Below are 24,095 nucleotides of genomic sequence, written 5' to 3'. Positions count from 1 at the left end.
TAGCAATATTATGCATTTACCCAGTGGATTGCTAGAACATGCAAGCTAGCTTCTGTAGACCCCAGTTAATTGCATGAACATTTCCACAGTGTCTAAAGGGAATTCTTTCAATAATGGCACCAAATGAATTTTATATTTCAGCACTGTATAATATATATGCATATCTCCTGAGACCACATCTAGTCTCACTTACATGATATCTCTTCCACTCTTCTTGGAAAGAGAAATAAATTCACTCACCTTTGAAAGTGAAGTTCCATAAATCAAATGAGGACTATTAGCTGGCCATCATGAAATATGTATGGAGGAGCCTCAAGGTACCATAATCATTTACTTGAGGAGACAAAAAAGGATGGCCACTTGATGAAGAAACAAGGCAGAAGTCTGTGATGTAACATTACTCTTACCTACAGGACTTCATTTACAGTGTCACAGGACGACTTTGTAATTAGATACAAAATTCTCATTTCTACCATCAAAAGAAGAAAAGTAGAAGAAACCATCAACAGTATCTCATTTGTAGATCCCATTGAAATTAATTAGAATTGAGCAATAAGCTCGGTGCTCTGATACTCTTCAGTTTTTCATGGAAATATAGGCAAGAAATTTTGCACATGTCTACATTATACTGCTATTGACTCCACTGTACACTGAATCTCTTTGGAAAACTTATTTCCATTATATTTCCACAGATTTGTGTCTATAAAACTGAAGCACTCCAGATGCAAGAACTCAGCATGTGGAAGGTATTCAGAAGGTACCCTATCCTAGCAAAACTTCTTAACAGATTAACATCTGCTAACAAACCCCTTAACATTCCTAATCTATGGAGGAGAAAATTGGTCTCTACCATGCCTGCCAACCAGTAATGAACTTTAGAAGTTGTCCGAATAAGCTAGATGCAGAAATCAGTCATGGCCAATCATGATCCCTCTTTATGACATTAGTCAATATGTGTATTTATTTACATGTGTATATTTAAAAGGGAAGTTTGTCTAAACCCTCCTTGCATAAGATTGTAATTGAGCTTGAATCAATTCTCTTGCTGTCAAGATCTTGCCTCATTAGCCCCAGCTCAATTGGTGCAACTGCTCTAGGCCAGTGCTTCTTGTGCTAGCTGATGTGTCAAATGGGAAGGGATTCCAACTCTCCATAATGTGCCGGGAATTAGTATCATATCTGTGCCTAATGGCAGTAATGATTTTCTTTCTGAAAACTCATCATGGATCCACACCAGTCCATTGACCAGCACTTTGAATAGCCTTTGCATATGCCTTTCACAATCTAGCAGTGTAGTGCTTAAGAAGAAGGTATATTTTAGAAATAGGCTCACACCGGAAGAGTTTTGTTTCTTTGTAATCTAATTTATAATCAATTAATCAAGTCTTTTGTATCACAGCTTCTATAATAGGCCACTTACATATGTGCAGATATGAGGTTATATTTCTGGAACTTGTTCAGGACTGCACTTTAATTGAGACATTAGAAGTTGATATACATATTTCCCCTCAAACAGTATTTGAATATCTCTTGTCTGAATCCACCAACAAATTCCTGGCATATCTTCAAGCAATGTAGTTAATCACATCTTTATAATACTGGACAAGTCAAAGATTTGACATATTTTTCAAAACTTCCCTCCATACAGGTTAGTTATCAGTCAAGGTAAGTGTTATATCAGAACATTTAATTGATTAATTCATCATGTACCGATTGCTCTGTTTTATGTCTTTGAACATGTGCAGTCACCGTTTTAGGCCAAAACATCAATATATGGGCAATCTAGATGATGTCTTCCCAGATAAATAAAAAGACACATGAGACAGGTTCATCTTTAGTAACACACATCAAGTAACACTATAGAGAAGCATATTGGAAGCTGCTTTTGACCCAGTAGAATAGTACTTTATGTAAGTAGCTTTGTCATTGTATTTGTATGCATGTTATGCTTTGCACATGCCAAAAGCTATAGTTTTCAGCAAATAGAAGTTAAGATGTGAAATAAAAAAACACAATGAAAACTGAATCAGAAAACATTTTATGGTCTGGCAAGCAACTCTTAACTTGATTGTCAGGAGTTACAGGAACTTATCATCTCTCAACCTAGACAACTTCACTATAAGGATATACCTTAACACAAATCCAATGCTTACCTTTTTGGGCTAAATTATGTAGCCAAAAGTGATTCGATGGCGTGTTAGAATCATTCAGGTGAACCCATCTGCTATCCTTCATCAGACCGAGGCTGGTGAACTTGCCATCCTCTGTTTCCCAGCTGGCCTCATTCACGAGGCCTGCAAAACATTCCCCTTGGTTTTGAGGGTCTTGTGAATAGGGTCTTAGTCGGGAAGCTGCTGCCCACCTGTCAGGATGCAGCTGACAAGTTTGCCATTCTTGGCCTGAAAGAGAAACATGGTTTCCCCTTGCCTGTCAGCCATTCCGAAGTAGGCAGCAGAATGGCTGTCAGGCCTTTTTTTTTTTTTTTTGGCAATGTGCGCCTTCAAAATTGAGGTGTACATTACAATCGAAGGCACATTATATAGAAGTAAATACGGTATACATCACCAACCAAAAGACAGTATAGTTTACATAAAATCTGTTAATAATATATGCAACAATTTTAGCAGAAAAGTGGCCTTGCTGCCTTTAGTTAAAAACCTTAGGGGTTTCTTAATAGTAAATATTTTCTTTAGTGCCATCTTAATATCATAACAGGCATACTCCTACCCACATGTGCTATCAGCGCTGGCTTCCCCCCATCAGTCATTTCCTTAATTTATTATGAATTCAAGTTTGAAATTTTATGACACATCTGAAGATAAGTACAAACAATCTGGCATCCAGTCTTCACGCCAACACATTCTTCCTGCCCCTCTTGCTTTTTCATACACATACATGCTTACACCCAACAAGTAAGGGATCCTAAGGACTGAAAACATAACATGCTAAGACAGCCAACACCAGTAACTTTTCCTCTGTCTTGAATCGAGAAATCTTTTCAAACAAGTGATATTATAAATAAATCAGTCATTGAAAACTGTAAAAGGCTAGAAATTAAAAAAAAAACACACACACACACAAAATAAGAACAATCTGTCTTAGACTCAACAAGCTGCATTAGACAAATCCACTCCCAACCCCAAAATTGTCATAAAGCAGTGCTCTTCTCTCATATCACATAAGAATAAAGTTATAAGAATGAAGTTATTATATGCCATATCAAATAGTCAAAATTATTATAGTTTGGATCCAGACTTAGTCACACTAAGAGCAGAGCCAATGGAATTAATGTGGCAAGATGAAGTTAGATTTCAGCGAGTTTACTCTTAATCATGACTAGTTCTAGATCCAAATAATTACAAGATGAAGAATAATGACAGCTAAAGCCACAACATTAACATTCCTTCCCATTTTAACACCATACTTTTAAAAAGCAGCTGAGGAGACTGTCACAAAAAATGCAAAAGTGCTGGTCCTACATTCAAGCATCCACTATAACTAAACATTTAACATGTCTAAGCAATTCTCAACTTGGGTAGCTGTCAATTTTACATCATAATATAAATGTATGTATGACCAAAATAAAGTTTCTAGCTACTCTAGTCATCACAACTTTGACACCATTTAGCCATGATAACCATATTTTAAAAATACCTACTTGCCATGCTCCAAGCTTTAGCTAAGTTATCTCAAATTCAAATGAAAATCACCATTTAATCAAAAGCATGCCAATTAATAAAAACGATACTTAATACTTAAATTTAACCTGAATGTTAAAAAGAGATCCACAATCCAGAATTATATACAGTTACTGGAGTTCAGTAAGGAAACAAGATCGGTCTGGGAAATCCTACCTTCTTGTACTGCCTGGAATGGATTGTTGCCATCCACAAAATTCACAGATATTGTGATTTTCTCTGTCTGTAAGATTTCATCATTCTGGTTGAGGTCAGATACTGCCATGCGAAACACTTCCTCATCCTTTTTTGCAGATTCATCAAATATTGCCCCTAGAAAAAGAAGACATGAATAATTAACTGCAGAGGTAAATATTAAAAATGAACGCATTTAGGGCACAGTGCTTGAGACACATTTTGCAAACTGTTCCAAATAATGAATTTAGTTTGCTTTTCAGCACAGCCACCTGCTTATGAGTGAGCCAAGGATACTGTTAATAGGGCTTGGCACGGATTCAAGATACTTTAGGGCAAAATCAGGAAGATGCCTGAGACCACTGAACAGCAACAATTTGCAGAAATTATGGGACACATGGAATACGTAATCCAAAATGGAACAGGGCCAGGAGACAAAGAGGATAACCTGAGAGTACTATAGCACATATTATCAGGTAGCTAGGACGTTTCCTCCAAATGACAATTAGGGAACATAAATTTGCAATTGAAGACACAGCAGCTTACAACATTATGAAAATTCCATCAGGCTCTAACAGATGAGAGAGTATTTTGTGACAATATGGCTAATATAGCATCCTACAGTTTTTTTTCTACTATGCCACACATCAACTAAAATGCCACTGAAAGTGTCTAACATCCAATGATGAATTATTTCCTAAAAAACCTTTCCTTATTGCATAGTACAGAATGTCATCCATACTACCCCATGTTTCACTTCATTGAGCACAGTTGCCCAATTAGTATTAAAAACCTCTTTTTTTCTACTGAAGAACTCAGATAATGTTGTAGTGTTGTATTGATCTGAAACGCCTTCAGTCCTAATACCATCATCCTAGTAGTTGGATTAATTCCTCTACTTATTAAACTCCATCAAAATTAACATGGCAGATTCATATCCATATTTTTCATTCAATGAATACAAGGTATTGTATTTTGTTCTTTTTCCCATTCATCCTCACAATCCTATGAAATTAATTGGGCTGAGACAAAACAACGGTCACTGAATGAATTCAATTGTTCAGCAGATCTGGATTTTCCAAGTCCCATTTCAATTCTCTAATCACAGGGTTGCAGAAAACTGGATTTATGGAAAGGTCTTCTCGGCAGCAATTAGGCCATTAAATCAGTTGTGTCTTGTTTTTGCGTCTGGTCATTCTAGAATGAAAAATCACTTGGCTGTTTCCCAGATGAGCTTAGGCTTCTTTGGAGATCTATTGAGATCTTCTTTAAGGTGATCAGCTTGCCTGTTCAGTATCTTCCCCTGAAAAATACTGCTTTAGAAGGTGGGTTGCTAGGGATGACCTTAGGGGGGAAAAGTAGCTCTGGCAGGAAATTTCTTTGTTCACTATTTAACTATTGAATACCTCATTTTTATTTTATTAGTGCTCCACTCCATACTATTGATGTATGACTTGTTCATAGGATTTAGCCCTGTCATATTAAATTCATGATAAGAACATATATTTAATGTGACAGGGAGGGGAAATCATGTATACAAATTTTGCACCAGAGACGTAAAATGTGCTGCATTTTAAAAACTGATAAGGGATAAAGTGGCATAGTTCCTCCCATTTCTATATATGGTTATGATAGCTGGACAGTGATGATAGCGTAGAGAAAAGCAATTGCCTCATTTGAAATATAGTGGTAGAAGAAAGTTTAAATAATAACACGGATACTCAAAATGACCAATACATGAGTCCATGAGGAAATCAAAATGATAAAACTGTGATCATTGTACTTTGGACACATCATGAAATGACATGATGCCTTGGAAAACACAATGATGCTTGGTAAAGTAGAAGGTAATGAGAAAGGAGGGTGCGAATTACAGGCAAATAGACTCAATCAAAGAAGACACAGTTTTGTTGTGTGTTTTCCGGGCTGTATGGCCATGTTCCAGAAGTATTCTCTCCTGACATTTCGCCCACATCTATGGCAGGCATCCTCAGAGGTTGTGAGGTATGGATAAACTAGACAAGGAAAGGAATATATATATATCTGTGGAGAGCATTCTCTCATCCTCAGATGTTGTGAGTATATACCTCGCAACCTCTGAGGATGCCTGCCATAGATGTGGGCGAAACTTCACAAGAGACTGCTTCTGGAACATGGCCATACAGCCCGGAAAACACACAACAACTCTGTGATTCCGACCATGAAAGCTTTCGACAACACAAAGCCACAGTTGTTGGTTTGTAGAATTTGAGCATGGCTGATGATTACAGGATGTCTATGAAGTCTCTCCTTAATAGCCTATTTAATGTGACAATACAAAGTCATCAATACAAACCATGCATCAAAGTTGTAAAGTGGACTAGAAATGATAAATGAAAAGATTTCAGGATTTAAAGTGACATCCCAGATCTAGTGTCCTTTAAATGGGTCCATGTGTCAGTATTCCTATATTCTACCTACAGTTTTTCAACTCACAGACATAACAGTGAGGATCAACCAAAGTCTTGGGGTGTGTTTGTGGAAGGGGAGATACTATTTTAGATAACAAGTTTCAGAATTCCCCAAGGGAATTTTGGGAACTTTAAGTACCAAAAGAGAGAGGAGAAAAGAAGAAAGGGAGAGGGGGAGAGACAGAGAACTCCACTCGAAAGACCTAACATCTGCTCTCATTTAAAAATAGTGTACCCTGGAATCTTCCATGCAATGCATAAGCTCATGGAAGCCATGTAGGTCTTTCTTAATAGGTAATGTGCAATGAAGACAGGTAAAAATGTCAAAATCATTATTACCCTGTAAAATACCAGGATACTATTTATTTCTTGTCCATGATGCATTTCCCTGCATTAATCTTCATAATACACCAAGCCTTGCATTATAATTGAAATCCTCCACAAACCAGTCAACAGGTTATTAGAACATCCTAAAGCAGTGTGTTCTCAGACATCCTCTATTTTTTTTAAAGAAGACAACCTCGTTGCCTTAATTTATCATGTTCTCCTTTCCATACACTCCATCATCAATTTTCCTGGCAGCTCTATTCATTCAGTGCCAACAGATTTCTTGCACAAACTTTGTCCAGTTTGACCCAGGAGTTTTCTTCTTTGCATCTCTTGTCATCTGGAGCAGCTGTCTCATACCTCTCCATCTCAATGACCTGTCATTTCTTTGCAAATCTCATCAGAAGATGCACATTTTTCTCCCAAACTCCTCGATTCCTCTGTTATTTTGCTAGATCATTATTTAAATACAGAGTAGCTTCACTTAACTCCATGAAAGCTTTGAGAACTTCTGGCAACAGCTGCTGTGAAAAAGGTCTCAAGCGAAAAGAGAGGGGCAAATCCATATACGCCATTAAAAGGTAAGGGATATTTTCTGTTAAAGCTGTTCTGGATAAACCTACTTTCTTTTAGATAAGTGATACTGAATTAAGGTTAAATCATATGCTTACTTACTCACTCACTACTGAGTAAAGGCTAAAGTACTTGGAAAATGTGATTTTAAAAAAACCCTTAACATTCAGCAATGTTAAGAATATGAAGTAAGTACTTTCCAATGTAAAACCATACCCTCTAACATTTTGTAGAAGAAAATTAGGACACATATGACTAAGCAAATATAATATGGTTATGATGGCAAAAGTTATTAAAGAGGATATTAGAAGAGGCTAAAAAGTTTGTCTTTGCCAGAATCTTCTAGAAAACAGAGTCTTTTTTTTTCATGTCAGAAGCAACTTGAGGAACTGCAAGTCGCTTCTGGTGTGAGAGAATTGGCTGTCTGCAAGGATGTTGCCCAAGGGACGCCCGGGTGTTTTGTGATGTTTTTACCATCCATGTGGGAGGCTTCTCTCATGTCCTCACATGGAGTTGGAGCTGATAGAGGGAGCTCACCTGTGCTCTCCCTGGGTTAGATTTGAACCAGCAGCCTTCAAGTTTGCAACCCAACCTTCAAGTCATGAGTCCTGCTGGTGCAAGGGTTTAACCCACTGCGGCAATGGGGGCTCCTTATCACAAGGTTCTATAGTCCTTTTCTCATCTCTCCACTTAAATTAATCCATATTTCTTTTGCAACTCTTATAATAAAATAGCTCTCTGAAACCTTGAACTGGATCTTTTTGCCATTGTTTTATCAAATATTTCAGTTTTCCCCTCAAAGGGGAAGGATCATGACATGAAATTGAATACAGATACACAGACTGATGAAACAAAGTTTTGTGCTGATTAAGAGGAAAGTATGTCTTGTCCTACAACATTGCAAGATATATTTCATTGAAAATACATCCAGTCTTAGGGCCCATCTACACTGTAGAATGAATGCAGCCTGACACCACTTTAACTGCCATGGCACAATGCAGTGGAATCATTGAGGTAGTCGTTTTGTAAGATATTTAGCCTTCTCTGTCAAAAAGTGTTTGTTCATGTCTCACTACACTACATAACTCAGGAATCCGTAGCTTTGTTGCATGGTAGTTGAAGTGGCGTTAAACTGCACTTATTCTGCAGTGTAGATGCAACCTTAGAAGACTTTGACTGTTAGAATCTGAAGAGCACAGAGCCCAAACCATATTAACAATATGCATCAGAATTTGAAGAAAAAATGCTTTCTGGGCACCTAAAACTCCATGGAAATTTAACTGCATGTAGGCATTAAGTCAGCTAAATGACCCATAACATATATTGCATCTGGACACTTCATGTAGAGATGACTCATGGATACAGTAGGATAACATTGTAAAATAAATAAATAAATGAAAAAGTAACCATATGCAAGAAGTGTGACTCATCAAATGTTTTGGGTATTTCTGCAGGCTATCTGATCGTCTAACAGATTACAAGTGTTTGGAATAGTTTTCAGAACCAGCAGCAGTAGCAACCATTGATGTTCTAATGAATGTTTCTTAATATGATTGCTTCTTGTCCCCTGTGACATTGTTTGTTCGTTCCAGTATGTGAATCCAATTATGCTGTGTTTTTCAAACTGCTGACATTGCATTATTGTTCTAAGCATGACACTTTACAAGACAGGATGTGCTACAAGAGGGGCTTAGTTACTAGACAAGGGAAAAAAGTACAGAGTTCCCCTGGCACTCAAGAATTGTTTTTGTGACCAAAAAGATGTTATCAATGCATACAAGCTATTCCTGAAATTATGTGTTTATATCAACTGTAAGTTTAGAAATTCAGTATTTTTAAAATAATATTAGACTGTGCTGGCTGAACCGCTGACTGAAAGGTTGGCGGTTTGAATCTGGGGAATGGGGTGAGCTCCCATCTGTCAGCTCTAGCTCCTCATGCGGGGACATGAGAAGCATCCCACAGGATGACAAAACATCAAACATCCAGGCATCCTCTGAGCAACGTCCTTGCAGACAGCCAATTCTCTCACACCAGAAGCAACTTGCAGTTTCTCAAGTTGCTCCTGACATGAAAATAAAACTGGAAAAAAGTGTGCTGATGTCCATATACATAATAATTTTATACTTGTTTAAATACAATTTTAATGGAAGTTTTGCTCATTTTGTTTGATAACAAAAGCCCACATCCCTGCATCCCCTCCCATATCTACTAGGTTCTAGGGATACATTTTCACATTGTGGTTATACATATAGCTTATCATAACTGAGTTAATCTCTTAGTAGTAACTATTTGGTTCATATTCTGGGCAATCTACTATTAATGACATGTTGTCATTTTTCTGAGCCTCCAAATGAAGATTTGGAGAGGTGGATATAAAGCTAAGGTGTTCCCTTCTTCTTTTTCTCATATTTACACTGTGATCCTTGCACAAACTGAAATTGTAAAATAAAATGGAGTACAGCAATAAAGTAAAATTATACTACAAAGCTTACAAAAGCTTTGCATTTTTCCTCCATCCACACTCAAGATTTATGGAGTAGGTTTATTCTTTTAAAGGATTGAAACTATACATTAGCAGGCAAACAGTAAAACAATAGCAACCAGGGATTTTTTTTCTTTTACATTTTCTTTTCATAAGCAAACACAAGACAATGTTTGTGCCGTCGCGCCTGGGGCTGTAAACTCTTAGTGAAAGAGGCATGGACGTGACAACTTTCCCCAGGGGATTGCTTCTTGCCCTCCTTTAGGGAAACTGGAACTCCCAAGGACCAAAACACTGTAGATAACTCAAAAACTGGGTTTATTGTTCACAAAGGGGGTAAAAGAAAATATACATTACAGTCTTTGATTGTTTAAGTCCATGAAGCTTGTCCAGATCCCTCTTTCTCTGGCTGTGAATGCCGGAGCAAACTCAGCCTCAGTCCAATGACCTATATCTGAAGATAAGAGACTTCCTCTGTTGCCAAGGGACTGATGTGAAGGCGCTTAAGACTCCTCAACGTTGTTCAGGTTGGCCCTGAACATGAAGTGTGAGTCCCAAGGGTAAGAACCTCAGAATTGGTGCTGAGAGGTAACTTTTGAAGGGCTTTTAGTGCCAAGTCTCTCTCTCACGTCCATCCGATATAGATCTTGCTGGTGGAATGAAAAGGAGGAAACACAGTCCTACTCCAGGAAGAGGTGGAGCCAAACAGTTTTGCTGAGTGAGCAATATAACAGGTACAAACAACATTGATTGACAGATATAAATAACCAATCCAACTACATTTACAGGGTAAGGGCAAAATCAGGCATGATACAACAATTCAAATCTTGCAACTTATAGTTCCAACATATAGATGGCGCCACTCGCGCCGTCACAATGTTTCTCCACACTGTAAGGACTTCCTTGAGAACTACACAATTTTGAAGAATGTTTTGCAGGTCAAGTTTTATCCTGTGAAAAATCTGCAAGTGATTATTTAGTTAGAAAATCATATTTTTGCATTTGGTTTCGGCACATAAAATAACAAGTGTGTTTATGCTATGAATGTAAGCCCGGATGCAAAGATTCTCATCCATCTAGGATTCTTCAAGTCTTCGCTTGGGATTTGAATATTTATCAAGATATGTTCACTTCCTATAAACAACATCCATTCATATTCAGAAGTAGGTCTCCCTGGGTTAAGTGGGAGTTATTCCCAAAATGCCTGAAAGTAGAAGTCAAAATCTCAGGAGGGCCAATAATCCCCCATTGCAATTCTAATTAACATTCTCTTCAATTCTCAATGGAATCAGATGCCCAAGTTAAAGAAGGTTGAATGAAAAAAATGATCCCAACTGCCAAATAATCCTGTTTGCATAGTCTTTTTTCCAAACCTGTACACAAATTGTTTCTTGTGGTTGTATTTTATCTTCTATGCTGAGCTCATCTTTTTTTCATCACATTTCTCACACTTTTGACACAAGTAGTTCTGGGCAGAATATGCTGCTAAGATATGTGGTTTCCTGTGAGAGGTAGAAGAGTTGACATCACTACAAGGTCATAGAGGGTTGCTTCCACTTCTTACCTTAACCCACAAAATATGTATTGCTGTTTCAATATCAGAGCTATCAGTAGCAGCTAGGTACTCTTCCATGTATATCACAGTATAGTTCAATAAGACTTAAGTTATGTCACAAGGAGCACAACAAGAAAGCAATTGTGCTATGTTATGTCATGTTTCCAGTGGCATTGCTCAAGGCCACAATATGTCTGCTCATTGCTAAACATTTCAAATAAAATAAGGAAGTAGAGAAATCTTCCACGGATGCTATTATATAATAGCAACTTTCAATGAAAATATACAACTTTTTGGTTGGAAAAAAATGCTAACTCACAAACAAAAATATACAAAAAAGGCATTATATTGTTTTTGTTGAGTTCTCTTCCTTACTTGTATCAAAGTTCATAGCTAATGCTGTTCCCCTGTTCACACTCCTTTGGATCTAAACTACTATGTTTTAGAAAGTACTGTAATAGATTAAAAGTGGGAAGAAACGCAATAATTTTATATAGGGTTAAATAGCATATAACTATACATCTCAAGAAATCCATATTATTTCCTAGAAGGTGAAAATAAACCAACACAAGTTAGAGTTGCTGGACCTTGCTGCTCTATACAAAACATTTTAAAGTTATTTTGCAGTAAAAATACCTGTTTTAGAGTGCGGCGATAGCAATGTGTTCATTATATAACCAGTGACCTGTTGCTTATCATTAGCCATTACATTTTCTTTATATATATATATAAAGAAAATGTAATGGCTAATGATAAGCAACAGGTCACTGGTTATATAATGAACACATTGCTATCGCCGCACTCTAAAACAGGTATTTTTACTGCAAAATAACTTTAAAATGTTTTACATTTTACACTACACATGTAGTCAAATTGGACCTTCGTTGTTAAAAATTGGTGGTTTACTAAGCATTATTGTCATATTATTATTAATGTCCTGGAAAGAACGTTACTGTAATGGTAATAAATCTGCTGAGTGTTATTAATGTTCATGCAGTGGAACTCACTAAAAAGTGCCCTTATAATGGCCATTAGAAATCTACCTACAGATGCTTTATAACCAAGGGGGAAACCAGTCTATAATAATATTTCATTAGACCGTTATTAGCAACCACCTCAAGCACTGCAGAAACATATATATATTGTGAGGAGGAAAATGTATATACTAGTTGTCATTGTGAAAGTATTGCTGCAGTATGTGTTGCTTCTGAAATTCGTAGAATAATGGATGCTAGCACTAAAGTGGTGGCTTTTGCATTCATAATCAAAGGATGTGTGATCTAGGAAAATAATCCAGAAAAATATCTCTTCTCAAGTTTTGTGAATCCTCTCTCCTCTGTTGTGTTTTCTGGAAAAAGAACATGCTTTCCCCCAACTGTTTCTTCCCCTGCCTCACCCCAAGACTTTCACATCTTTAGAGAGGGGTATACAGTGCATCTTTAGCTAGGAAGTCCTGCTTAGTACAGGTAGCACATTTCATTACAATAGGCAAGAATAAAAGATTTCTTTACCCTGAAATTAGTCCTCCCTGGTGAGTGGACTCATGATAGAATTTCTCAATTAAGGAAGAACTTCTTCCATCAAGGAAAAGGGACTCTCCTGTCCTGAAATCATCCAATATTTTTCTTTAACCCACTTTGTGTTACTAGAAACAATACACTCCTGATCTAGTGTGACCAGACCTTCCCCTACAAATGGTTGCCAGCCAATGAAAGCTGACTATGCAACTGAATATATCTTACTAGTTGTCCCTTCATGCATGTTTGGCTATTTCTGCTTAAATATTAAATAAATATGACTCTCTTTGCCTTTTATTGTTGCTTTTTGTGTCCCATCCTATTTCTGTCCAAATCTAAAACTTATCAAAAAATGTATGTGAAATCTAGTTTATTAATCCATAATATAGTGTTTTGAACTGAAATTTGGGGGGGGGGGGAAGAGAGAAAGCAAGTCATTCCACGTGGAGGTAATCAAACAACTAGTGGTACTTTTGACATCTCACTACAAAACGTCTTCTAATACTGGTGAAGGATAAGGGGCAGGCTTTGGGGAAGTTGAGTGGGATTGGGGGATATGAGTTTTAAAGGCCATTTTAAGTGTATTTATTGTATTTTAATTCTGTTTTTACCACACTGTTACTATTTCATTTTTTTAAAAAAAAACTTTTGTATTGCACTTTTTAAACTTGTCTAGTGTGGGATTGTTAGCCACTTTGAATCCCAATGGGGAGAAAGGCAGGGTATAAATAATAATAATAATAATAATAATAATAATAATAATAATAATAATAATGGTGGTCCCGGTGGTGATGGGCACACTGGGTGCCATACCAAAAGATCTCAGCCGGCATTTGGAAACAATAGACATTGACAAAATTACGATCTGCCAACTGCAAAAGGCCACCCTACTGGGATCTGCACGCATCATCCGAAAATACATCACACAGTCCTAGACACTTGGGAAGTGTTCGACTTGTGATTTTGTGATACAAAATCCAGCATATCTATCTTGTTTGCTGTGTCATATAATATAATAATAATAATAATAATAATAATAATAATAATAATAATAATAATAAACAATAATAACTGTAAATTGTTAGATTAGCATGATATTATTTCTGCATATTCTGTCAAAGAAAAGTACTGTCTGACAGTTGCATTTTGGTGTTGTTTCAATTAGAACTAGCACACTAATAAAGAAAAAAATATGAAAAAGTGCAAACCTCCAGATGTTTGATTATACTTCCCAATATTCTTCACAAGTTGACTATTCTGGCTAGGGATTATCAAAACTAGGAGGGACAGACAAGAGCAGAATCCAAAACAATTTTAACAAATTAGAAAGATGGGCCGAAATAACAAAATGAAGTTTGACAGGGACAAATGCAAGATACTCCACTTAGGCAGAAAAAAAGAAATGCAAAGATAGAGAATGGGGGACACCTGGCTCGATAACAGTACATGTGAAAAGGATCTTGGAGTCCTTGTGGACAACAAGTTAAACATGAGCCAACAATGTGATGCGGCACCTAGAAAGGCCAATTGGATTCTGGCCTGCTTAAATAGTATTGTGTCTGGATTCAGTGAAGTTGTGCTACGCCTCTATTCTGCCTTGGTCAGACCGCACCTGGAATACTATGTCCAATTCTGGGCACCACAATTGAAGGGAGATGTTGACAAGCTGGAATGTGTCCAGAGGAGGGCAACTAAAATGATTAAGGATCTGGAGAACAAGCCCTATGAGGAGCGGCTTAAAGAACTGGGCATGTTTAGCCTGCAGAAGAGAAGGCTGAGAGGAGACATGATAGCCATGTATAAATATGTGAGGGGAAGTCATAGGGAGGAGGGAGCAAGCTTGTTTTCTGCTGCCCTGCAGACTAGGACACGGAACAATGGCTTCAAACTACAGGAAAGGATATTCCACCTGAACATCAGGAAGAACTTCCTCACTGTGAGAGCTGTTCAGCAGTGGAACTCTCTTCCCTGGACTGTGGTGGAGGCTCCTTCTTTGGAGGCTTTTAAGCAGAGGCTGGATGGCCATCTGTCAGGGATGCTTTGAATGTCATTTTCCTGCTCCTTGGCAGGGGATTGGACTGGATAGCCTGGAGATCTCTTCTAACTCTACTATTCTATGATTCTATGACAGTTTATAGGCTCATGATATATATATGAGGCCTGCCTGGCTCCCCTCACTCCCCAGGGATGGAATGTGATCAGGACAATCTGAAAAATTACCAAGCTTCTTTGGATTCAATGGATTGTGTATTTCAAGAAATTGTTATATTGTAGCATTTCTTTCTTTCTTTATTTCCTTCTTTCTTTCTTTCTTTCTTTCTTTCTTTCTTTCTTTCTTTCTTTCTTTGCAAAATTCAACATGGAAGGGCATTAGCTGACATTGAGCAGTCATGCTGAATACAAGCTGTGTTTCAAACCAATGCACAAAAGTAAGTTGAGCCAAACTATTTTGCATTCCACAAATGTCACATGTTATTTGAGAAATGGCAGGATTCAGGGCTGCAGCTGGGTTAAGCCCTTAAATGGTTATTCTAATAATTTTCTGATAACAGCATTTCTATTTATGATAGGCACTAAAAAACTGTATATAGTAGCTCTGTGGATTACCTTTATTGATGTCCAGTCTCCAGAACCCATTTCTTACTTTGACAAAGAGACCCATTTCTCTCATTTAAAGACTCCGATAAAATTTGTTTTGACAGTCACCACAATTTCCCAGCAATGGAAACCACATTCTAATACTGCACCCATTACAAAAGGGGCAAAGTACTGCTCCAGATTCTGCTCTTCCGTCCATCAAAGGTGCTAGTTATCAAAGCTGAAACTAAATAAAAGGAACCTGATCTTTCGTATGATTTTGCCAATCCAGATAAACCAAACTGTATTCCACACTGAACCATTGTCTGTTGTCATATTTTTCCTTCCACACCATCAGTCATTGCTGGTAATGATGGCTAATGGTGCAAATAACTTCCATCTCCGGGCCACAGATTTTTTTAAAAAAAGTCTTCAAACAATGTACTTTTTATGATGCCATGTTGAACTGATATAGTTTAAAATCTCAGAATATTTAATTTGACTCTGATTGTAGATCCTACTCCCTCATGAAGTGTTTATGATGGCTCCACTTTTCATAATCTTATATCTTACTTTTAGTAATAATTGTATTCAGTACTTGTACATTTGCTGTCCCTAACCTTTTAATAATGGTATTTTTTTTAAAAAATAACATGGTTTTCTAACAGCCTATTGAGTATCTTGCTTTGTAATTTTATTTTTTGTTTTCTATTCTGGGAGTGGTTCATTTTTACCTTTTTTCCTGTTGGTTTGGGAGATTTCAGTTGAAGAATGTCAAATAAATTGCCAGCAACATACACAGAATACACCTATAGTTCCCAATCTGAGGCTGCACATGGTCCTCTGTATCCAGATTGAACCGTACATGTTGTCTGCCTTAATTACTATCTTTAGTTTGCTCATAATGAAATAAATGGCTTATCTAGAAAAATACACTTTGCCTGAGGGAAAGAAGCTCGAGGTTTTAGCTTCTAATATAATTTGGGGAGAAATAACAGCCTCAAAGAGCTATAAATAATATCTGGGCTTGCTTACCATATGTGTTCTGCTATGTGCTCATAATTCAAGTTTTAATCAGATGTGACAGAAAATAAACTGTACATAGTTAACTGGCACAGTGCTGCTGAAGTGAATAAAAACCAATCCTGAGTTGTTCCTGCTGCCAGCAATATTAGAGATAGAATAATTTCTAGGTATTTTTTTGAGAGAGAGAGAAGTGGAAAAAACGCAATGCTTGGAATAGGGAGATTTACACTGTGATCCAGACCAATACATTTTTCATGCCCAACCTTTGGATCTCAGGTATTTTGGACTTCAGCTCCCACAATTCCTAACAGCTGGCAAGCTGGCTGGGATTTCTGGGAGGTGAAGTCTAAAAAAAATGGGTGGGTTGGGAACTACTGCTCCCCCTCCCCAATTACCGGAGGGGAACCATCTTGCTTAAATGGTATATAAGACACACAATTCTGTGTGTCAGTATACAGCAGAGTAGAATGGTTAGGGTTCTACCACACTTTAGTGGATCTGGCCTCTACCACCTAAAGGTTTTACCAGCATCATACCAAAACAATAGTAGCATTTAAAAATATATTATTTCCTGTTTAACAAGCCCTGTCACTTTTGCTTTATTTAGCCTGGCATTTCAAGGCAATCCCCCCCCCCCTTTTTTTTTTTTTGCTGGAAAACAAAAAAAATCGAAGACCCTCATACTGATTAGTATGGGACATGAACTGTATATGAAGAGTTAAATTTATGCCCTACATAGCCTTTGAAACCCATTCTCCAGTTGTCTCATGGCGGTGGGGTTCCCAAGCTCACTGAATCACTACCTAGCCACAGTTGGTTCTGGGACAACTTGAGAAGAATTTGTTGCTTAGGGATCCATTTGTACCCCATGCTTTGAAGTGGTGCTTCAAAGCTGTGATGACCAAATCTGCACTGATTTCTCACCAAAAAGGTTATCTTATATCAGTGATTTGTGTCAAGGTTCACCACCAAATGAGGTCTTAAAGGACCTAAAATTCTAGCCAGCCCATGTCTTTCAAATTTCCCAAAATTCCCAGAACGTGTCTCCTGAGGCAATCACCCTGCCAATTAACAGGATCAACTCTATTCAACCCCCCCCCCCTGAAAAAAGGTACTAGGAAATCAAAGAAAAAATATCACACTTTATGACCATTGCACACTTTGTCAGAAGTTCATCATAAAGACAATTCTATGGGGTTTTTTAACCATATAATATTCTTAGCACTCTTACTTAAAACTCAGGAAGATTTTGATATGTAGTTCCATGAATGTCAATCTGACAAGGGTAAGACAGAGCTGAGGACAATACATTATATTTCATTGCAATTTTTTTCTGTTGTTAACAGGGACATTTGGGCTTGACCTCAGGCCACATAGCATTCAGGACTAGCTGCATTTGAGAACCACTGTTATTGGCTTCTTTGGTGGCAAAGCAGTTCAAACAAATTGGCAAGACAGCAAGAGTACAAGTTGTTCTCTTCAGCTTATGCTGGAACACAGCCCTAGGCCTAGCAGCTATTGCCAAAGTATATGTCTCCAGGGTTTCAGAAAGACATCTGTACCTATAAGGATGCTGACTGTAAATGATCTCATAGCCCAACTTGAGATACTGCATTGGTTTTGAAGGGCAAGTATCTGACCAATGCTGATCTTTGCATGGAGTATTGATTCACAATATGGAATCACTGAAATGGCTGGAAAATATAGAGGATGTTATATGTATTACTATTTATGCGAACCTAAGATGATTCCTTTATGAGGATCGACTAAAACATTTGCACGGAAGCATGAAAGCTTTTGAGTTTATCAAATTGGCATAATGGAGGAAAAATGAGAAAGAATGATATTTCTGATATACTCCTAATAAAGTATATAACAGTCTTAAAATGGAAGAGAGAGGGTTTGCTTCATGGAGATTATTCCAGATGTAGTTCTTTCCCTTGGAATAATACACAAGGTAGTTATTACTAAGACTGCCTCTTTTTTTTTTACTATGTTCTATTTCTAGCAGTTGTAAAATGAAAGCAAGGCTTACAAGGCTAAAGCTTCAATATATTTTGATTGGCAGCCCCCCCCCCCTGAATTCCATGTTATCAACATCAACAGGTGGGAAACTCCCTAAATCTTTTTAGCTAAGTAGCACCCCTAAAGGAGCCCCGGTGGTGAAGTGTGTTAAAGCGCTGAGCTGCTGAACTTGCAGACTGAAAGGTCCCAGGTTATAATCCCGGGAGCGGAGTGAGTGCCCGCTGTTGCTCCAGCTTCTGCCAACCTAGCAGTTTAAAAACATGCCAATGTGAGTAGATCAATAGGTACCACTCTGGCGGGAAGGTAACGGCACTCCATGCAGTCATGACCTTGGAGGTGTCTACGGACAACGGCGGCTCTTCGGCTTAGAAATGGAGATGAGCACCAACCCCCAGAGTCAGACATGACTGGACTTAACATCAGGGGAAACCTTTACCTTTATAGCACCCCTAAAAGGGGTTTCTTAGGTGCTTTCTACTGGTAAACAGTAGAAAGAGTTAAGTAATTACAGCAGAATAGTAAGGGATCTATCCAGCTGCCGGTCTCCAATGTACTACATGATCAGAAATGTGCTAGAGATGTCATTTCCCAGTGCCACAATTTGTTACACCTGGATGTGGTGCTGCTTGTTGGACAAAATAGTATTGGGGAGTGGTATTGTCAGACATAGCTATGACTATGGCACTCCATCAGTATTGTTACATATGATAGTGGCAGTGTAGACTCGTATAATCCAGTTCAATGCAGTTAAACTGCATTCTGAAACTGCATTAAATGGCGGTGTAGATCCAGCCTTAGTGATCCCGTTCCCAGCCCCTTGCTGCCTGCTGCAATGAATGCAAATATTGCTTTCTGCTCCCTGCAGAAAAAGGGGTAATAATAGCATCCCTTTACCGATTCATTAAATTGATAATATCCTAGAATCAATATATGCTGGTCTGATTGTCTGATGTGCACAAAACTATGTGCCAGATCCAAAATAACCAAAGATGAGGATATTTTGTCTCTTACCCATACAAACAAGGGATCTAAGGGGCATGTAAAATGAATACAATGTCTCTCCACCTCCTGACACAAATGCAGGCCACATGGGCTATGAGATTTAATGTGTTATATAGCACAGATGAGAGAATCTGCAAGTCAAAGCAAAACCTTCAGCTGAGAGTCTTTAAAATGATCATACTGCATGTAAGCAGCACTAGTTGAACCAATTGTTTCAGTGTAAAGTGTAAGAAAGTGGCAGTCAATTCTTAGAAAACATTCTTCTTGATAAACACAAATCCTTATCAAACATAGAGATGGGAGCATTAATTAAAGTTTTTATCAAGGATACCCAAAATCCAGTGGGTTTAATTCCTTCACCCCTATTATTTCTGCCTTTTATGAGCTTAACTACAATACTGCTTTTAAGAAAAAGACATGTCCATGGACAATGCATTGCTTTATTCAGGGTGCTACACTCTGGCATATAGCATTTCTAATGCTATTTTGTAATGAAACATGATTGTTTGGATAGTGTTTCATTTGTGGGAAATAAGCATAAAATCAAATCAGGCGGTTTAAAAGCCATACTCACAGATTGATCATATTGATTCACAAATGAATCCAGCATTTTCCATGAGATTGATTTCCAAGTGTGCAATCAAAGGTGTTCAATATATTCAATGGTTGGTTAAAAGAATAAATTTCAGCAGGTGTATTATTTGCCATGCATCCTGGTAACAAAAAACACTTGTTGAAATTCTTTTTCTAAATGGTTGTTAAAGATACAGGAGCTCACCCCAGTTTTCACTAATAAGGGAAAAAATCCTCTACTGTATATTAAGTTACAGTAGAGTCTCACTTATCCAAGCTAAACGGGCCGGAAGAAGCTTGGATAAGCGAATATCTTGGATAATAAGGAGGGAATAAGGAAAAGCCTATTAAACATCAAATTAAGTTATGATTTTACAAGTCAAACACCAGAACATCATGTTATACAACAAATTAGATAAAAAAGTAGTTCAATACACAGTGATGTTATGTTGTAATTACTGTATTTACGAATTTACCACCAAAATATCATGATATATTGAAAACATTGACTACAAAAATGGCTTGGATAATCCAGAGGCTTGGATAAGCGGGACTTGGATAAGTGAGACTCTACGGTATATGTTGAGACTTCTGGTTTCTTACTGGACTTCAATTCACAATAAAACAACTGTTACCTCAAACGTGACCTCACTTCCAAGGAGGTAAACCCAAATGAACACAATGAGATATTTCCAAGAGTTCACATATGAAACTTGGGACATACATGGTCAAGAGCCATTAAAATGGCAATAAATGTTAATGAGAACAATGCAGAAGCTTGGAAATGGTGCAGCAGTTTGATTTTGCCTGAAACTATTGGGAAGGGCAAGCTTTTCTCCATGGTATACACTCCACATATTTACACCAAGACATCTTATTATAGGCAAAGCTTCAAAATGACACATAACAGGTGAAACTATTAATATTAACCAGCTACTCTTCAAGATAATTAAAGCACAATTATTTTATTTTGCAATCCAACACTAACAGCTAATGATTCCCTGAGGGGAGCAATTTGAAAGGACTTAAGGCCGTTACTCCTGCAGCTGTTCAGGTTGTACAAAAGATATCCAGATGCTAGAGTCTATTCCTAGAAGTTCAGGACCTAGATAGTTCTCATACAACCAGCTGCGGGAAGAGTTGCTATAAAACTGTGGATTTTCCCACTCTGCAAGAACAGATCAGTTAGCAGACCTGTTAATAAGTTGTTATTAACAATAAATTACCATTTTAAAATAATATCCAAAGGTCTGAGTGTAGGATCATCAATAGATGACCGAACATGACTCTGGACAACCATAAGAGGATGAAATAATCCAAAGACTGTAGTAAAGCCCTTAAAGCGAGCCATGGCTCCTGTTCTAAAGGAATGATTTAATGATTACAAGCCTGGTACTGGCAGCCCTCATTTGAAATCCCTGTGCTTTCATCAGTTTTAAATTAGACCATTAACATAACAGTAAATAGCTATCTGTATAGAATGTATTTACTTTTCAATGACAAGCAAGCCAGAGAGGAATCATCAACAGGGACAGAGCAGCTGGGAGAAGCAGCTGGGACTGCAACCGATGGGGACACCCCCCCCCCACCCCTCTCCAAGTTATACAGATACAGATTTAAATAATATTTAATGTTCTGCTATTTCTAGTAGATTTGCAGTGGCAAAGCAGACAATCTTTAGGCAAGCCAAGAAGCCAGCATGTTCTCACTTTGCATCACAATGCCAGCAAGAGAGGCTTGAGTGCCTGACTCAAGTGTAGAGTAATTGGGGTTTCGCCTTTCATTTTATGTTTCATTTTCAAGCAGATTAGTCGCCAAATTAAAGGGCTTGGCAGGTGATGAAATGAGAAGGCTGAGGTCATATTTAAGCAAGCAAATCTCTGCCTCGGGCAGGATTTCGGCCAGTGTGTGTGCCAAGATGGGGGGTATGGGAGCAAATGGCAGCTGATGATGTGCCATCCGATTCCACAGGATCACTGCAGGGCAATGGAGCTGAGCTACACAACTGTACTTAGTTGTACAGAATTGCAAATACTCTTTTCCATGGAAGGAAGCAGCAACTCTAAAAAGCACTGCACAACTGTTTTCCACACATATCAATCCCATGAGCATAGGCGCAGGGGTGAACTTCTCTTTTTCTCTTTTCTTCCTCCTGTTCCCCATTCTTCATCTTAAATTAGTACTTCAGTTAAATCAGAGCCTTCTTTCTCCTCCCTTACAGACCTTCAGATGATGAGCCAAGAGGGATTTAGGGTCAAGGAAAATTTCCCTGCACATTGTGAGAGCGTAAGAGCCGTTTCCTGTAGTTCTGAGGCTGTCGCGGGGTAAACATGCCAGTTTTTGATGTGAGAATGAATAGATCCAGTCATGCTTAACATGCATCCTATTGTCTTGGTTTGCAATGGATAGACACGCTGTCAACATCTTTCTCTCTCCACCCTCCCATCCCTTCCTCCATCCACTTTTTAATTCTGCTGGCAAAGCCTTCCTATTAACTGAGATTTGGTTACTAAGCTGGAAGCCACACTAGCCTTGCAGAAATCCTGTTTTGAAAGGAGCAGGAAACCACTCAACTTCCAAATAAACCCCTTTCTGTTTCATATTCAAATGGGGAGTTGTGTCCTTAAAATTCCTGCTTTGGATTTTGCTTCTCTACTTGCATATAGTAACTTTTCTTTTTTAAAACGAACAATATGTTTCGTGTCCTGCTCTTTGCAATGTGACCGAAAGCACAAGTTATTATTGCAGAATAGACTTTTTTTGAAGCAGCTTAAAGCTCTTGTTAATATGGATCCCGAGGATTAACAGCAGAGAACTCAACCAAATAGCCATAACAGTGTGCAGCTGTAAGATTTTGATAATTGCAGTTTCCTGGGATTCAAATACAAAGTATTCAAAATTTTGTGAGTCTGTACGTAACAGTCTTAGGATGTAAGTAACTAACTCAGTGTCTTCATTCATTCTGTTTCCAATATTAAAATTGGAAAAGCCATTGCTGCTGCAGCCAAAACAGTATAATCCATACATCTATAAAGAAACTTTGTACCTCACGTCTGAAAAGATAGGGGGAAAGAAAACTTTAGTGACAGCAAAAAAAGTTTTCTTTTAGGAATTTTAGCTTCTTGTAGCTCTAAATAAGGATTTGGCTTTTGAGCTAGCTGGGCATGGAAATGAGCAGCAGCAGTCTTTATTTAAATTAGACTTGTCAATTCAATATATCAAAACTGACTTTTTGGAAACGTGATGTTTTAAGCCCTGTACACTGAGAACTATGACCATCTGTACATTACAATTAAACAAACACACACTCAGAAGTAAAATAAATCAAAACTGAAAGAGACAAACGAGTCAACATTTTGCAAAGGAGCTGGGGTCGTGCATACCACATAAACACATTTTAATAATTCCTTGCCTCAAGAACTATTACTGGAATGTCTGCATTTCATTTCTTTCACACCAGTCCCAGGCAAAATATGGCACAATACTGTGCAATCTGAATATTAAATAGCACCAATAATTCTGCAATGGCATCATGTTCTAGTTTGCTTAAAATGAAAGAATAATGTGTGTGTGTGTAAAAGAGATGAACAAATGTCTGTCCCTGTTTGTATCTTCAGAAACACTTTTGTAAAGGGTTTTATTTTGAGGGTAAGGAAAAGATATAGGTCAGTTACTAAGCCTGCAATACTTTCTAGAGAGGTGGGGTCCAAGACATTTTACTGCCTGAGGCAGAGAAGAAAATTCAATGGCTCTAAGGAAATAGCACTCCAGGTTAGTCAAATTATTTCGAAATGAAAATGTTTCAGGTGCCACTAGCAGTAAAAATGCAATCACAATAATTTAAATAAGAAAAAAATGTGATATCCTTTATGACACCCTTTGATGGCCCTTCCTCTAATAGTGAGATGCGTCCATGTAGATCTAAGAAAGGCATCTAGGCTGAGATTCAAGGAAGCTTTCAGTAGACTCCACAAGGTCGCCCTCCCACACAAAAAAGCAACAGTGGGCTTATGATATTCAGTGTAATGCAAATTCACTGGTTTATCTCGTCTAAAGTTGCCTGGATAGGGAAATCTATCCATTTCACATTCTAACATCAAATTAGGAGGAAAT

General features: G+C 37.8%; 1 protein-coding gene across 4 annotated transcripts in view; it reads right to left on the bottom strand.

The window, feature by feature from the left end:
• The window catches only part of grid2 (glutamate ionotropic receptor delta type subunit 2), a 1,070,019-nt gene that overhangs the window by 835,207 nt on the left and 210,717 nt on the right, over positions 1-24,095 (bottom strand). For 3 of the 4 annotated variants that reach the window (XR_010007023.1, XM_062983639.1, XM_062983641.1), the window contains exon 2: positions 3,855-4,010. Coding sequence is in view for 3 of the 4 variants with exons in the window: in XM_062983639.1 (XP_062839709.1) it covers positions 3,855-4,010 (156 nt within the window). In the remaining variant the exon portion in view is untranslated. Of the gene's footprint in view, positions 1-3,854; positions 4,011-19,983; positions 20,004-24,095 lie in introns of those variants that run through there. The other variant, XM_062983640.1, reaches the window with a different exon arrangement.

This window comes from Anolis carolinensis, chromosome 5 (genome assembly GCF_035594765.1).
Source record: "Anolis carolinensis isolate JA03-04 chromosome 5, rAnoCar3.1.pri, whole genome shotgun sequence".
Lineage (NCBI taxonomy): Eukaryota > Metazoa > Chordata > Lepidosauria > Squamata > Dactyloidae > Anolis > Anolis carolinensis.
This window is presented reverse-complemented; position numbering and strand designations above follow the sequence as displayed.